This window comes from Eriocheir sinensis, chromosome 3 (genome assembly GCF_024679095.1).
Source record: "Eriocheir sinensis breed Jianghai 21 chromosome 3, ASM2467909v1, whole genome shotgun sequence".
NCBI classification, from domain to species: domain Eukaryota; kingdom Metazoa; phylum Arthropoda; class Malacostraca; order Decapoda; family Varunidae; genus Eriocheir; species Eriocheir sinensis.
Window position 1 is genome coordinate 15,353,806 of NC_066511.1, and position 15,651 is coordinate 15,369,456.

The window sequence follows — 15,651 nt, forward strand, 5'->3', positions numbered from 1 at the left end:
TCTTCTCGTCTTTGTCCATTTCCTCTTCCTCCCCCTCCTCCTCCTCCTCCTCCTCCTCCTCCTCTTGTTCCTGCTTCCTCTTCTCTTCCTCGTTGTTTCGTCTTCTTTTTCTCTCTTTTCATCCTCTTTAATTTTTTTTCGTTTATTCTTTTTTTTTCTTCTCCTCCTTCAGATTTCTCTTTCTCTATTTGCTTCGTTTGCATTTTTGTTGCTTCCTTGTTTCTTTCCTCCTCTCTTTCTTGCTATTATTTATTTTTATCTCTTCTTTTTTTGGCATTAAATTTTCATCTTTTCTTTTTCATCATTTTCCTTTCACACTTTTATTTTTCTCTTTATAGTTCCTTTTTATCACACACACACACACACACTGAAGAAAAATAATGATGAAAAAGAAAGATAGGAAGGAAAAAAAGGATAAATAGATAAATTGATAGATAAACAGAAAGATAAATAAATAAATAAAGAAAGAGAGAAAGGAAAAAAGGAAGGAAAGAGGGAAGGAAAAGAGAGAAAGAAGAATGGAAGGGAAAAACAAGGAAGCAGCGTGTTAGGAAAATAGAAAGGGAGGAGAGGGAAGAAGGAGTAAGGGCGGGGAGAAGGGAAGAAAGGAAGGAAGGAAAAAGGAAAGTTAAACGAAGAGATGAAAGAAAGAAGTATCCGGAGTCAAGTGAAGAGGGGGGGAGGGGTAGGGCGATACAGTGGGCGAGGGAATGAAGAAAAGGGATTGAAGGAAAAAGACTGGGCCAGTTGAGGGAAAGAAGTAACTTGCATGTACAGTAGTGAAGGGTAGGAGAAGGTTGGGGTCTTTTTGTTCTTTTAAACTTACTAGTGCATAAGTTCTACCTCAGTCTGCTTATCTACTGTTTTTTTTTTTTTTCGTTTTATTTTGATTCGTCGATTCTTCAACTAACACGCCACCAAACTTCTGCTGTTGTTGTTGTTGTTTTTCTGTTTTCTCTATTGCTTTTTTTTATTTCTTCTATGATTTCTTTATTTCTAGATGCATTTCTTTTATTCTGGTTTTCTTTTCTTCTTTTCTTTTTAACTGATTACATTCGTGAACGATAAAAATTGTGGGCAGTTTCTTTCTCTCTCTTCTTTTTTTCTCATTCGGGGGCAGTTTCTTTTTTCTTTTCTTTTTTTCTTTTACATGGCAAGGCAGTTATTTTTTTCCTTTTTTTTTCATTGATGCTCAGTTTTGTTTTTCATTCGGGGGCAGTTACTTTTTTTCATTCGGTGTTATTTTTTTTTTTTTCAACGCTTCACTTCGCCGCCGCTACTGTTTTCAAGGGCAGTTATTTCCCTCTCCCTCTCTCAGGTTCTCCGCAGCGCAGCAAACTTTACCGGGCCAGCAGCATTCACATGGGAAAAACGCTGGTCTCATTATTCCCTCATTTACGAGCCTGCAGTATGTCTATGTTTCTTTTTGGTATTGTAGTCATGCTTGAATATTTGTGTGGGTGTGGGGATGTGGGTGGGTGGATGTGGATGGGTGTCTGTGTGTGTAGGTGGGTGGGTGTGGGTGTGTGAGTGTGGAGGTGTGGATGGGTGGGTGTGGGATGGGTGTTGGTGGGTGTAGGTATGGGTGTGCATGGGCGGGTGTGGGTTTCTGGGTTTGATTTGCTTCTTCTTGCATGTCAGTCCAACACATTCACGCCGAGAGTATTAATTCATTCACTGGGTAACGTTGACGAAGCCTTCTGGTGTAACTGTAAGTATTTTTCTTATCTCTAGAGGAGGCAGAACTATAGCAAAACAAACAGAATATAAGAAAAATGCCTTGCCAGAAAAACGCCTTGCCATGTTCCTCACTCACTCCATTGACTTGAAACTGAACGACTCGTAAAGGAAAACATTACTATCCTAACATCCCACTTTCTTATATAAACGTTCACTGTAAAGTCCCATTTTTTCAGAATAGGAGATGATTTACGTCACTGCTTTAATACTGCTTCTTCTCAAGCCTGGACGCTCATTCTCAAACGTTTCGTCGCTTCAGTACATCAGTTTTAAAAGGCTTTCGTAGTACCTGTAGGGAGTTTGCCTTAGTACATCAAAAGGCTCTCGTAGTATTTGTAGGGGGGGATTTCCATGGGTGGCTTTCATGTCCCTTGTGGTGGTTTGACAAGGATTCTGCGCCATGAACAGGAAAACATTCATGAAAGTCCGACTAATCTCTATGGCCTTCGGAAATAGACGTAAGGAGAGATGATTTACGATAGTATTATATTCTTGAGGCTCTCGTAGTATTTGTAGGGATTTCCTTGGGTGGTTTTCAGCTCTCAGTGGTAGTTTGACAAGGCCACTGCGCCATGGACGGGAAAATACTCACGGGAACTCGACTAACCTTCTCTATAACCTTCGAAAATAGTCTTAAGGAGAGCCACCAAGCTTTTGAACATGCGAGCCAGGCTGATCCTCAAACACCCCTTCGTTGGCCGCACCTCGCACTTAGCCTCCACACGACGTTCCTGCGAGTCGGGTGTCGCGGAGGTAATTCAAACCACTCCACGCCTTTAAAAGAAGAGGGAATTTCCGGAATCCAACTCCTCAGACCTTATCAGGGAGACCGGCCGGCGCGTCCTCAGACAGTGTTCCCAGCACAGGCTCGCGACGCTCTCAGCCTCTCACTCTTAACTAACAGAGACGAAGCCCCGAATTCTTAAACCTTTGGGCGCCCAAGCACATATATTTGACAAGGCTTTCGTAGGCGTTGTGGGCATTTCCAGGGGCAGTTTAATGACCCAGTGGTAGTTTGACCATTCCTCTGTACCATGAACGTGAAAAAGCACTCATGAAAACCCGATTAATCTCCTTTTTGGCCTTTTAGTTGATGTGAGAGGCGTAAGCGTGTGACAATAGCGACTTAACCCCATTGACCGCGGATTTCCTACAAGAAGACATCACCAAGCTACAGGAATGGAACAAAAAGTGGCTGCTACAATTCAATGAAGAAAAATGCAAAGTCCTGCACCTTGAGAGAGGATATCCAGCATACCAATACCACATGGGAAATACTCCACTATCTACCACAGAGACAGAGAAAAACCTGGGACTTTATATATTACCAGGCTACCAGTGAAAGCCGAATCCGTTCCAATCGCAGCGGACGGCTTAAGGGAGGAAGGTGAGCGGATCGTAGTGTCTCCGTTTCGCCGTCCTTTCCTCAATGCGTGTCACTTTTTTCACGTTACTTACAGATGGTTAAGGAGAATGACGTGACTGTTAAAAAGAAACGTAGAGTAATTGTGGAAAGTAAAAAGATTCATCCTCTCCCTCCCTTCTCTCATTTTCTTCTCCCCCAATCCCTTCCCAATCCTTCTCTACCTTCCTTCTCTTATTTTCTTCTCCCCAGTCCCCCCTCCTCTCCCTCCCCTCTCTTATTTTTTTATCCCTCAATCCCCCCTCCTCTCCCTCCCTTCTCTTATTTTCTTCCCCCAATCCCCCCTCCTCTCCCTCCCTTCTCTTATTTTCTTCTCCCCGAATCCCCCCTCCTCCCCTCCTTTTCCACGAGAAGTCTGCGAAGGTTCAACGGGGTGATTCGATGCGTAGACAAACTTTCGATTCACCTTCCAGTTTTTTTTTTTATCTTTGGGTTTGGAGAAGTTTGCGGGGGGGGAGTGGGGCAGCGGTGTGTGTGTGTGTGTGTGTGTGTGTGTGTGTGTGTGTGTGTGTGTGTGTGTGTGTGTGTGTGTGTGTGTGTGTGTGTGTGTGTGTGTGTTGATTTCCGGCAATTTACAAATCAAAACCTTTAGGGCAGTTTTCCGCCTGTGGCTCCCCCGCGCATCTCTGGAAAACCTGATGAAAGTCGTGTTGTTGTAAGGCGGTTATTGAGGCAAGAAACGAGTATAAGCAAACAAACAAACAAGCGGATAAAAACACACAAACATAACACACACACACACACACACACACACAAAAGGGTAAAAAAGAACTCGAGCAATTTCTATCCACATCCACCAGGCCGCCACAACTCACACGTCCCCTCACCCCTCACAGCGCCGACCCTTCTCCGATCTGTAAATATAATCGCCATAAAATAGCCTCTCGGCCCCTCACCTACATACGTTTCCCATGATAGACCGAGACGTCCCCCTCCGATGAAGGTTTGCTGTCTGAGGCGGGGGCGGAGGGCAAGGGTGGAGGGTAAGCTAGGGTGTTGTGTGGCGCCGAAGCACGAACTCGTATAGTCTACCCTTTGATATACGTAACTAACCAGTGCAAGGAAATTCGCCTCCAATTATTTCATCTTGCTCTTGCTCCTCCTTCTCTATCTACTCCTTTTGACTACCCTCCCTTCCTTATCCTTTTTTCCTTCTTTCCCTCCTCCTCCTCCTCCTCCTCCTCCTTCGCATATTCCTCTGTTCACCTGTGCTGCTCCTCCGCGACCCCTCAACGTAGCACCTTTGACGGAGCCTAAGCGACGTTTCAGGGTCAAAGGAGATGCTGAAAAGGACGGAGTATGGTGGGGGGTTTCCTTTCCTTTATTCATGTTTCCTTTTTTGTTGTATATGTACTGCGTGCGCTGTCTCCGGGATATTAAAAAGAGAAGTGGAGTCTTAGGGAACATAGAGAAAGAATTGGTCGATAGTAGGGGGGAGAGGGAGGGAAGGAGAGAGAGAGAGAGAGAGAGAGAGAGAGAGAGAGATTTTTTTCATTTTCTTCGTTCAAATCTCATATATTCATTCATTCGTTCATTCATTCGCTCATAATTATACTTATTGTTTCTGGCCGGTCACGTGTCTTTTGCATGTCTGTCTGTCTATTTATCTGTTTATTTCTGTCTATCTCTCTATCTGTCTGTCTGTCTCTCCTCTCCCTCTATAATGTTTTTTTCTGTTTTTTCATAAATTCATTGATTCTTAAAGTGAAATCAAATAAATATAGAACACATTATTTTCTTAAAGCAAATAAACAAGAGAAAATATAAGAGAAACAGCTGGAGAAAATAAACAAAAACAAATAATACAAAAAAAGTAAACAATGGAAAGATTACACTGGAAGCTTTGAAACTGTTGGCATTCATTTGCATGACGTAAAAAAAAATCCATTACGTGTCCTTTTCTTTCTTTTTCTCTTTCTCTCTCCTTTCTCAGGCAGCAGTAACACCAATACCTCCGCCACCTCCTCCTTCCCTTCCTCCTCCTCCTCCTCCTCCTCCTCGTCCTCCACCGTCACTACCTCCTCCACAGCCTCCACCTCCACCTCGACGACCATGGGCGCAGAGGCGACGTGGCCCAAGACCCTCAAGCTGGAGATGAACGACGAGAAGCGGCTCCTGGACTCCCTGATGGCCGGCTACGACAGGAACGTGAGGCCGGTCCGGAACGCCTCCAACCCCATCGTCATCCAGCTCGGCATCACGCTCACCCAGATCTTCGACATGGTGAGTGTGGATGACTGGCTGCACGTTTTTGGTGTGTGCGGGGGGTGGGGAGGGTTGGTGCTTCCCCGAGTCGTGGGTGAGCCGTGGGTCGTAGCTCATAGACTAATCAGGTATTCTTCTCCTAATTAGTTTCAGTGTATTCCCGGCAAAAAGTATCTCAGGACTCTTATCTTAACCTTACCTGGCCTAACCTCACCGACCTTGACCTTACCTAAACTGGGCCGGGTTCTGAACACCTCTACAGTCAAGGAATATGATTTCGGATTAGAGGAATAGTGTGAGTGGCCAAAAGAGAGGGTCAGTTCCTTTCGTTTTATATTGAAGATAAAAATCATAATTCGTATTTGTTTACTTTCCTTTACCTGTTCTCTCCTCCCCTTAACGTGAGGTGTCAGAGGTAGGAACAGTGACCAGAAAAAAGCTTAACCTTACCTCCCTCGGGTGACAGCAGCAAGCCCTCCCACCCCCCTCCCCCTATCGGACACATTCATCGGAAATAGGTTTTTTTTTTTTTTTTTTTTATCGAATGCCCCAAAAACCGATAGCAGCATCATCAAACTTATGGAACGCATTCAGTCCATCCTATGATCCAGCCAACTCCCCCACACACGCGGCTAATATCAACACCCTTCCTCCGTTATTGTTCAGCTTTTCTCTTTCTCTCTTCAGGCAGTAAATCATGCGTGTTTTGAATGCTACGGAGAAGTAGTGCATTTGTTTCAGTGCAGTTCTAGTTTCCAGGGGCAGTCCAATTGTTCTTTTTTTTTTAAACCTTGTAGCTGTTGTAGTTAATAGCCTGTTTCGCTCATGAAACACTTCCTCTGCAAATACAAAAATATTCTTCCGATGCCAATACAGAATCAACTGTGACAAGGCTACAGTTATTCACATTTCATGATTCAAATAGTGATGATGAACTGTGATTAATCATGATATTGGCTCTGTTCTTGAGGGCATTTAAAACACCTTTTCAAACAAGAATACCCAAACTTGGTGATCCAATTTTTCTTTACGGGAGAGCTCATAATCATATATTGAGGCCAGTCGTCAATGTTCTGTTCTTGAAGGCATTTACATCAAGACTATTCCAAACAAGAATACTCAAACGATTGGTTATTTTTTTGGTCTCTGTGAGTAAGGTATATACTCAGTTCTTGAAGTCATTTACAACAGCATTTCAAATAATAACAATACATGGGTAAGTTTGGTCCAGGCAAGCGCTCAGAATCATGCATCGAGGCCAGTCATCCATGTAGCAGCAACGTGTCAAAGGTGTCGATAGTATTGTTTATTTATCGGTTCTCGCCGCCGGTCGCCGGACGAGACGCGCCACATGACAACCTATGAAAGAGCTACGTCGACCTTACTGTCTGCCTGGTGTGCTTGGTCTGCAACAACTCAGTAATTTCAGCGTCTGTCCACTATTATTGTTACTGTCTGCCTGTCATTCTTGGTCTAAAGTCTTTAATTTCTCCGTCTGTTCATTCTTTATACTGTCTTCGTGATATTCTTGGTCTAAAGTCTTTAATTTCTCCGTCTGTCCACTCTCTATACTGTCTTCGTGATATTCTTGGTCTAAAGTCTTTAATTTCTCCGTCTGTCCACTCTCTATACTGTCTTCGTGGTATTCTTGGTCTAAAGTCTTTAATTTCTCCGTCTGTCCACTCTCTATACTGTCTTCGTGATATTCTTGGTCTAAAGGTTTTAATTTCTCCGTCTGTCCACTCTCTATACTGTCTTCGTGGTATTCTTGGTCTAAAGTCTTTAATTTCTCCGTCTGTCCCCTCTATACTGTCTTCGTGGTATTCTTGGTCTGAAACAACTTCATAATTTCACTACATGTTCGCCATTTTACAACTGTCATCTTTCAGACAGTAGATTGAGAGTAGTTTGGGTATAATGAAGAAGTGACTCTGTTCATTTATGTTCAGAGTTTCACAGCCATTGTCCTCAGTTTCCACAGTCCTTTCAGTTATTGTTTTAAGGCGCTGTAGTGGTGTAGTAAGCTCCTGTGCTGGTGTCTTAATGATGGTAACTTTTTTTCCTGAATAGCCACCAAACACCAACCATCAGTAACAAGGATTTGCCGTTACTAATATTATTAAATCAGAGTTATTTTTTTTAGTAGAGGAAGTAGCTGAAGCTTAAACACAAAAAATCCCACAACAAACAACAGAAATGGTCGCTCATTCAATTTTTTTTCACTTACGGAATAAAGAGGCACTCATAAACCTTTCAAAAAGATGCCATCGGATTTTTTATTCTATTTTATCTACGTGTATATTTTATCATAAAAAATATAGAGTAACATCATACCTCCCCATTCCCCTAAAGAAAAACAAGTATATAAAAAAAACACTTTTCACATATTATATTTTTCCCTTTCCAAAAATAATAATAAGTGGGGGCGGAGAGACGGCTATTTTTAGCGCATTAAAGCATAAATTAATTCGCTGTTTTCACAAATCTCTCAGCTCTAAAAACAGAAACAGAGGAGGAAAAGAGGGAAAAGTCACCGTGGCATTTTTTTTTTTTGTTATTCTCTGCCGTTCCCGCCTCCCCTCCCCATCATACGTGAGTCCTTCCCTCCTTCCAAGTCGTTCCTCCCACGCCCTCATTAGTTACCTCTTCTGCGTCTCCCTCAGGCTCCCTCACATTCCCCCCCCCCCTCCTCTCTCTCTCTCTCTCTCTCTCTCTCTCTCTCTCTCTCTCTCTCTCTCTCTCTCTCTCTCTCTCTCTCTCTCTCTCTCTCTCTCTCTCTCTCTCTCTCTCTCTCTATCTCTCTCTCTCTCTCTCTCTCTCTCTCTCTCTCTCTCTCTCTCTCTCTCTCTCTCTCTCTCTCTCTCTCTCTCTCTCTCTCTCTCTCCATTCCTCCCCGCTCCCCTTCCTCCTTCCTCCTCATTATTCATTTCTCAGATTTCTCCTCTTCCCTCTCCCTCCTCCTCCTCCTCCTCGGAGGGAGAGGTGGGTGGGGAGGAGCCTTCGTCTATTCTATCCTGTCCTACCACACGTAGATTACTAGTAATATCAGTAGCCGACAGACACCCTCGCCATAGACCGCCAGGTCTTCTGGTGTCTGTTCTTCCTATGTATATTCCTCCTCTTCTCCCCTGATCATTCTCCCTCCGTAGGCCTGATTCCTCCCTCCCCTCTCCCCACTTCCTCTCTGCTCTCCTCCCCTCCTCTTCCCGTCCCCTTCTACTCCTCTTCCCCGCCGCTACCGAAACCTACCGCTATATTTTACTAATATTTTTTTCCCTTATATATTACTGTTCACTTCTTTGCGTTTCCCCTTAAAAAATATGTATGTGTACGTCTTTATATATATATATATATATATATATATATATATATATATATATATATATATATATATATATATATATATATATATATATATATATATATTCATTTATTTTTGCCCTTGAGCTGCTTACTTTACTGAAAATGAAAGTGTTTGTGATAATTTGAATGGGAACACAATCACTGGAGCCGTAGAATGTCACCGAGTTTGTTTGCTTGTTTATTCTCTATCGATCTATCTGTCTATCTATTTATATATCTTTCTCTCAATAATGTTGCTTATCTTCCCTCGCCACTAAAGTTGATGGTCGCTTACACTTCCGGAACCCGCCTTTACATAGTGAGATTTATTTTCCCGAGAATCCATCTGACCGTCTCGTCAACGCACACACACGGCACAAAGACGTATAGATCGAGCGGTCAGCCGATTCAATGACTGCTGCCACTCACCTCCATTGCCGCCACTTGTCTCCGGAACCCCAAATTGGCGCAGGGCTCAAGGCTGGATGGGAAGAGAAAAAAAGAAAAGCAAATTGGCATAACATTATTTGCCGCAGGTTTCCGGGGCCATAAATAAAGCTTCCCTGCCTTGCTTTCCGCGGGCCTTCTCAGTATAAAGCCGCATATTTATTATCATGCACTGGTCAAATTTTTGCGTGGATTTTTTTTTTTTTTTTTTTTTTTTTGAGGTCTGGATCAGTCAACAGTTTGTTCAATAGACTCGAGTATTGTTTATTGCACCCTCTCCCACACCCCCTTCCACACGCACCCTCACTCGCTATTTGTGTGTGTATGTGTGTGTGTGTGTGTGTGTGTGTGTGTGTGTGTGTGTGTGTATCAGTATAACACACACACACACACACACACACACACGTGTGCACAGAGGCAGTAACTTTAAGTCTTCTGCAGTCCATTTCCTGACTTCAACTATTTCACTGGACTTAATTTACATTTGCAAGAGAAAGGTCATCACTTGACCTGAGACTTTTTTTCCTCGCCTCTGATTATTACCGTGGCGGTCCGCCGCCGCCACGCTGCCGCAGCCCGGCTCGTGCAGGGATTAGCCGCGGCGCCTTGATGCCTGGGAATGATGTGCAGAAAAGTTGTCGGCCACGGATGACCAGTAAAGCCTGACGCTGCCGCAGTAATAATTCCGTGCGCGGGGAAGATTAAAACATGTTTTTGCCGGGAAAATGCCAGTGTTGACGCATTACTTTAATCACTCTTTGTTCTGGGACTATAATTTTTTCATGAAAAGTTTCAATTTGCAATATGCCTCTGGACTCACTTTTTTTCCCTCTCCTCGCCTCCCACAGGACGAGAAGAACCAGGTGTTGACGACCAACGTGTGGCTGGACCAGGTGAGTGAGACGTTACCTTCGTCACCTCATTGTATTTGAGGAGGGACAGGATAGAAATAAATGGAATGCTACTGAGATCAAATGTTAGCGACCAGTTCCACAGTTTGACATAGCGGGTTCGTAAGCTCCCAAACCAAATACAAAATACTACGAAAATGCATTGTATAGTGTTTTGTGTTTATATAGAAGCTAAGAAGTCTGAGGAAACGGTACAGAAAATCTCTTTAGTATCTTGTACCGAGTAGAAAACCTGATCATTGGGGAGAGTATAGTTTGCTTTGAGAGTTTACAAGGACAGTGTGTTAGACCTTGAAAATGACCCCTAGAAAGCCAAAATGAAAATCTCTTAATCTTTCCCCCCTCCCTCCCTCCCGCCTCCCTCTCCCCCCTTCCTCGTCGCCTGCAGGAGTGGGTGGACGAACTGCTGCGTTGGGACAAGAACGAATACAACGGCCTTGAGACGATCCGGCTGCCGTGTGAGAAGATCTGGTTGCCGGACATCGTGCTCTACAACAAGTAAGTTTCCCCTAGTGACTGTGTTGACTTCCTTCGATTGTTTCTCTTCCCGTTTTCTTTCTTTATTATTTCAGATACAGCAAAAGAGGCTGCCCAAGATGAAAAAAAAAGTGTATATACAGAAAAAAGTACGCTGTGTTGCTACTCCTCGTAAGTGAAAAGTATAAGAGCATCCAGATTCTTGATACTCTTCTCCAAAACCTTGATACTCCCCTTTTGAAGCCTAAGTTTAAGTCGTAGGCAGGACGAAATATAGATGAAGGAAAGCTGTACCAGAGTTTTTTACTACTTGTATTTGTTCTTGTTGTTCCTGTTCTGGTTATTCGTGATTTTGTGCGTGTTTCTGTATTCTCCTTTTTTTTCGTTTTTGCCTTTGTCGTTGTCTTCTTTATTTACCTTTTCTTGGCTATGTACGGACGGATGACAAGGATAATAATGAAGTAGTGCATGTCGTTTTAACCTCTAACTGTTTACTTGTTTACCTATTCACCTACTTACCTGTAGTACCTCTTTACTTGTTATACCACCATTTAGTCTGAATAACCTGCTTGTTTTCTTTCTGTAATGTTGTCTTTTACCCAAGTCAGTCGATAGTAACCTGGTACCAGCGACGGGCCAAATTTGTGGTTTTACCGTGTAGCAGCGACGGGCCAAATTTGTGGTTTTACCGTGTAGCAGCGACGGGCCAAATTTGTGGTTTTACCGTGTAGCAGCGACGGGCTAAATTTGTGGTTTTACCGTGTAGCAGCGACGGGCCAAATTTGTGGTTTTACCGTGTAGCAGCGACGGGCCAAATTTGTTGTTTTACCGTGTAGCAGCGACAGGCCAAATTTGTGGTTTTACCGTGTAGCAGCGACGGGCCAAATTTGTACCATGATATAAACCCCAATAAATATATGATGCATAAACCGATCATAAATGCGTTGATATATATAGTGAAATGGTGTGCGTGAGTGATGATTTTTTCTCACTATTCTCGCTTAGAGGAGCCTTTAAGAAACATGATCCCCGCAGGTACCAGGTTATTAATAAGGTGGGTGCTCTTGTTCTTCACTCAAACCTAAGCAGCCGTCTTCTGTGCATTTAAAGGTGATAGTAACTAATCTTGACCGTTCTACCTTCGAGGTCAAAAGTAAGGAGATCAAACAAATCCTGCAGTTACAGATCATTAGAATTAGCGCTGTATCGCCAAGACGGGGAAAGCCAGAAGCCATTGTTTCAGCGCGTGTTTGTATATTCGCCCCTTCCCATGTAAAAGTCTGTCGTGGACGTCGAGTATGTGGCGGGGCAGCGGAAGAGGCGCCAAGGAAAATGACGTTCGTTCACCCGCGGCTCAAGTGACGCCACATTTTTGACAGGAAATATTTGCTGAAGCGCCTTTGCAGCATAAGTCAGAGGAGATCCTTCCGCACGCAACATTCCCTCCTTGAAAAATTGCTAGGTAATCACATGGAACTTCAGAGCACAGTGACCTCATGAATTTAGAAGAATGACATCATGAAATAGGAAATAAAGTGACTGGTTGGGAAAAATCGGTTTCGGTGTTGCACTCATAGCAATCAGCAATGACTAAGACTCCTACATCTTGGTTCTCCTAAGTTAGCAAAACGCGTACTTACGAACACACCTATTTTTTTTAGTAATTTAACGTTCGCATAGTATTATTATCTAAGTATCTAATTACTAATAGCACCTGCAATCACTGATCTGTATTTGCCATTCATTCCTCAAACAACTCGTACAGTTTGGCGTTACGTTAAATCGAAATGTCCCACAAAGAATTAAAAGCATTTCCACTACATGACTAAGTGTTCATTAAGCGGCAAAAAGAAAGTTAAAGCTAAAGTTAGGAGCATCAGCGATATCTGCGCGTTGCTTCGGCGTGCATCTCCGTCATCTGAATCCGTGCCACATCCGGGTCCATTCATATCCTCAAACATCACCCTCAGCACAGTGACCTACTCTCGTGTGTCTCTCAGGGGAGGTTTACACGCGAAGGTAATGATCACCACAGGGAGTTCAGGAGGCATTTGGTGATCGTGTGGCCTGGGAAAGAGGCGCGACCCGGATGTCAATAGAGCAAGGGAGGGCAGGGGGACTGGAGGGAGAGCCGGCGAGGTCGTTATGTTGCCGAGCGAGTGTTGTAAGGCGCATAAAGACTCCCCGGTGTCAGCTGAGAGGAAGAGATGAGAAAGCTGGACAAGATTGACGGGAATGAGTGGCGAGAGAAACCGGGAAAGAAGAGGAGGTGAAAAAGGAGGAGGAGAGAAGAGACACTCGATTCAATAAAACGCAAGGAGGTAATATTTAAAGTGAAATCCGCGACAAAGAAAGGACAGAGACAGTGTAATGGACGATGAGTAGGGTGGAGAGAGAGAGAGAGAGAGAGAGAGAGAGAGAGAGAGAGAGATTTTTTTTATCTGGTCACACTATTGAGTCGTCGAGGGCAGAGCAAACAGAGGTCCGAGTGATGCAAGTAGTCGACGAGTGCCTTATCTCTCTCTCTCTCTCTCTCTCTCTCTCTCTCTTTTCTTTCCTTTTCTTTTTAGTGTTTCTTCGTGTTTTCATCGTGCACGACAAAATATCAGAAGCGGCAACAGCGAGGCAAACAAAAGAATGACAGTGATGCATTTTCCCTTTTTTTAATTTACTGTAAAATACGTTAAAGACATCAACATTTTTAAAACGATGCAGCTCGTTCGTTCGTTTCGCGTCACCTTGAACAGACTGAATTAAACTCTACGTGACGGCAAAGAATCGGTGAACATAAAAACAACTTTTGTCATTAGAGAGGAAGGATTACACGAGTGAGCCCTTGAGCGGGAAAGTGGTGACGGGGAGATTCTAAGGCTTGTGCTGGTAGTTTGAAAGATTTGCATTGTAGTCATATGAAAGATTTGTAGAGTAGCATATTCTCTATTATTTTACCCGTTTATAAAGATTCCCTTATCTTCAAACGGGAAACGGGTGACGGAAGATACCAATGCTTGTGCAGGTAGTTTAAAAGATTTCCAGTGTAGTGATTGAAGAGATTTGTGTTGTAGTATATTCTCTATTATTTTACCCTGCTATAAAGATCCCCTTCTCAATTCTACCACATCAAAGGAATGGGACGGTCGGTGTGCTGCCGTGTGAGGAATTCATCGTTGTGTCCTTAACGGGAAGGGGAAAGATTTATGTCACAGCCCGGCAGTCACTGAGCCATTTTCGGCGGCGTATGGCGTGTGAAAAAATAAAAACGTGCCGGGATGAAGGACGAAATTATTTATTCCGCTGCGACATTAATCTCGCGAGATTAATTAAATAGTTTGGCATATTTTTAACCTCCCATTTTTTTTTTACTTTAATGCCTATATTATTTCACGACGTAAGAATGAACCCTGAAGGTCGCACAAGAATATTCATGCTACACAAACCTGATGAGAAAACTGTACAGAGAATCGGTATACAAGAAAAAAAATCTTTAAACAAGAAATATAACATGTCTCGATATACACCTGGTGCCATTAATAAAGCGAAAGATCTTTTCATTAATAAATACTAAACCCCTGAAGGCCAGGCGTTCCCTCCAACCTTTTTTTCTGGAGATTCGACAGATGGAGTGCTTATATTTTTTTCTTGCTATTTTGTCTTTCCTTCTAGTCTGGTTTTTTTTTATCGTATAACCCTCCGTCTACCATGCACGAAACCTAGAGAAGGAGAACTGTGGTGGTGGTGGTGGTGGTAGTGGATTCTCACCCACACCAGGCTCAAGGAATAACTGATGTGACGGAGGTGAGCACCGAGGCCACGCGCAACTATACCGTATGTCCCCAGCTTTACTATTACCTTTTCATGTCACTTCCACTGCGATGCCCATTCACATCCTCATCTATCCTTTATTCTTATTACCTCCTGCTGCTCATTTGACACACTCGCCCTCGTAAAACAATAAGTGATTCCCGTTTTGGTCTTCGTGTCCCCGTCTTGGTTCGTCTTAGTGTGTTTTGGTTCATGTTGGTCCGTCTTGGTTCGTCTTGGTGCGTCTTAGTCCGTCTTGGTGAGTCTTGGTACATCTTGGTCTGTCTTGGTTCATCTTGGTGCGTCTTGGTGTGTTTTGGTCCGTGTTGGTTTGTCTTGGTGCGTCTTGGTCCGTCTTGGTGAGTCTTAGTACTTCTTGGTCTGTCTTGGTTCATCTTGGTGCGTCTTGGTGTGTTTTGACCCGTTTTGGTCCGTCTTGGTTGATCTTGGTACATTTTGGTTCATCTTGGTCCGTTTTGGTGCGTCTTGATCCATCTTGGAGCGTCTTGGTCCGTCTTGATGTGGGGTTTTTTTACGTGTTCCCCTATAGCGCCGGTAGGCTTTCTTCAGAAGTCTGGTGGTCGGCCCAAGCCCGTCATGGCGAAGGCAATTTTTGTTTTTATAGTGGCGCCATTTATGCTTGGCTAATGCTCCCTTCCGGAACTCATTCTTGATTCACTTGGACGGTTTCTTCTAGAGTCCGGGTTGATGGGTGGTCTTCAGGACAGCATGTGGGTAGTCTTAGGCCACTCGGGGGTGACTGAAAAATCCCTGGTGGTAGCGTGGGGATTCGAACCTGCGTCGTCCAGCACGCGGTGAATGCAGGGCCCGCACGCTAACCACTCAGCCACCGCCTTGGCTTGGTTCGTCTTGGTGCGTCTTGATGCATCTTGGTGCGTCTTGGTACGTCTTGGTTCATCTTGCTACATCTTGGTCTGTCCTGGTTCATCTTGATACGTCTTGATCCGTCTTGATGTGTCTTGGTCCGTCTCGATGCATCTTGGTCCGTCTTGGTGCTTCTTGGTCCGTCTTGGTGCGTCTTGGTTCATCTTGGTACATCTTGGTCTGTCTTGGTTCATATTCGTCCGTCTTGGTGCGTCTTGATCCATCTTGGTGTGTCTTGATTCCGTCTTGGTTCGTTTTTTATGCGTCTTGGTGCGTCTTGGTCCGTCTTGGTCCATCTTGGTCCGCCTTGGTCCGTCTTGGTGTGTCATGGTCCGTCCTACCGTCCTTCCCGAGGCCGCGCCGTCTTGGTACTACTGACGGCGCCAAATCAGTCTTTTCGGCATTATGCAAATCTTTCAT

The 15,651-nt window shown here is 44.0% G+C and overlaps 1 protein-coding gene across 2 annotated transcripts in view; it reads left to right on the forward strand.

Moving 5' to 3' along the window:
* The first annotated feature begins 5,080 nt into the window (after positions 1-5,080).
* LOC127005650 (neuronal acetylcholine receptor subunit alpha-10-like) overlaps positions 5,081-15,651 on the forward strand; it is a 31,077-nt gene continuing 20,506 nt past the window's right edge. For both annotated transcript variants that reach the window (XM_050874723.1, XM_050874713.1), the window contains exons 1-3: positions 5,081-5,386; positions 10,006-10,050; positions 10,457-10,566. In XM_050874723.1, the coding sequence (XP_050730680.1) occupies positions 5,216-5,386; positions 10,006-10,050; positions 10,457-10,566 (326 nt within the window). In that variant the 5' untranslated portion in view covers positions 5,081-5,215. The remainder of the gene's footprint in view (positions 5,387-10,005; positions 10,051-10,456; positions 10,567-15,651) is intronic.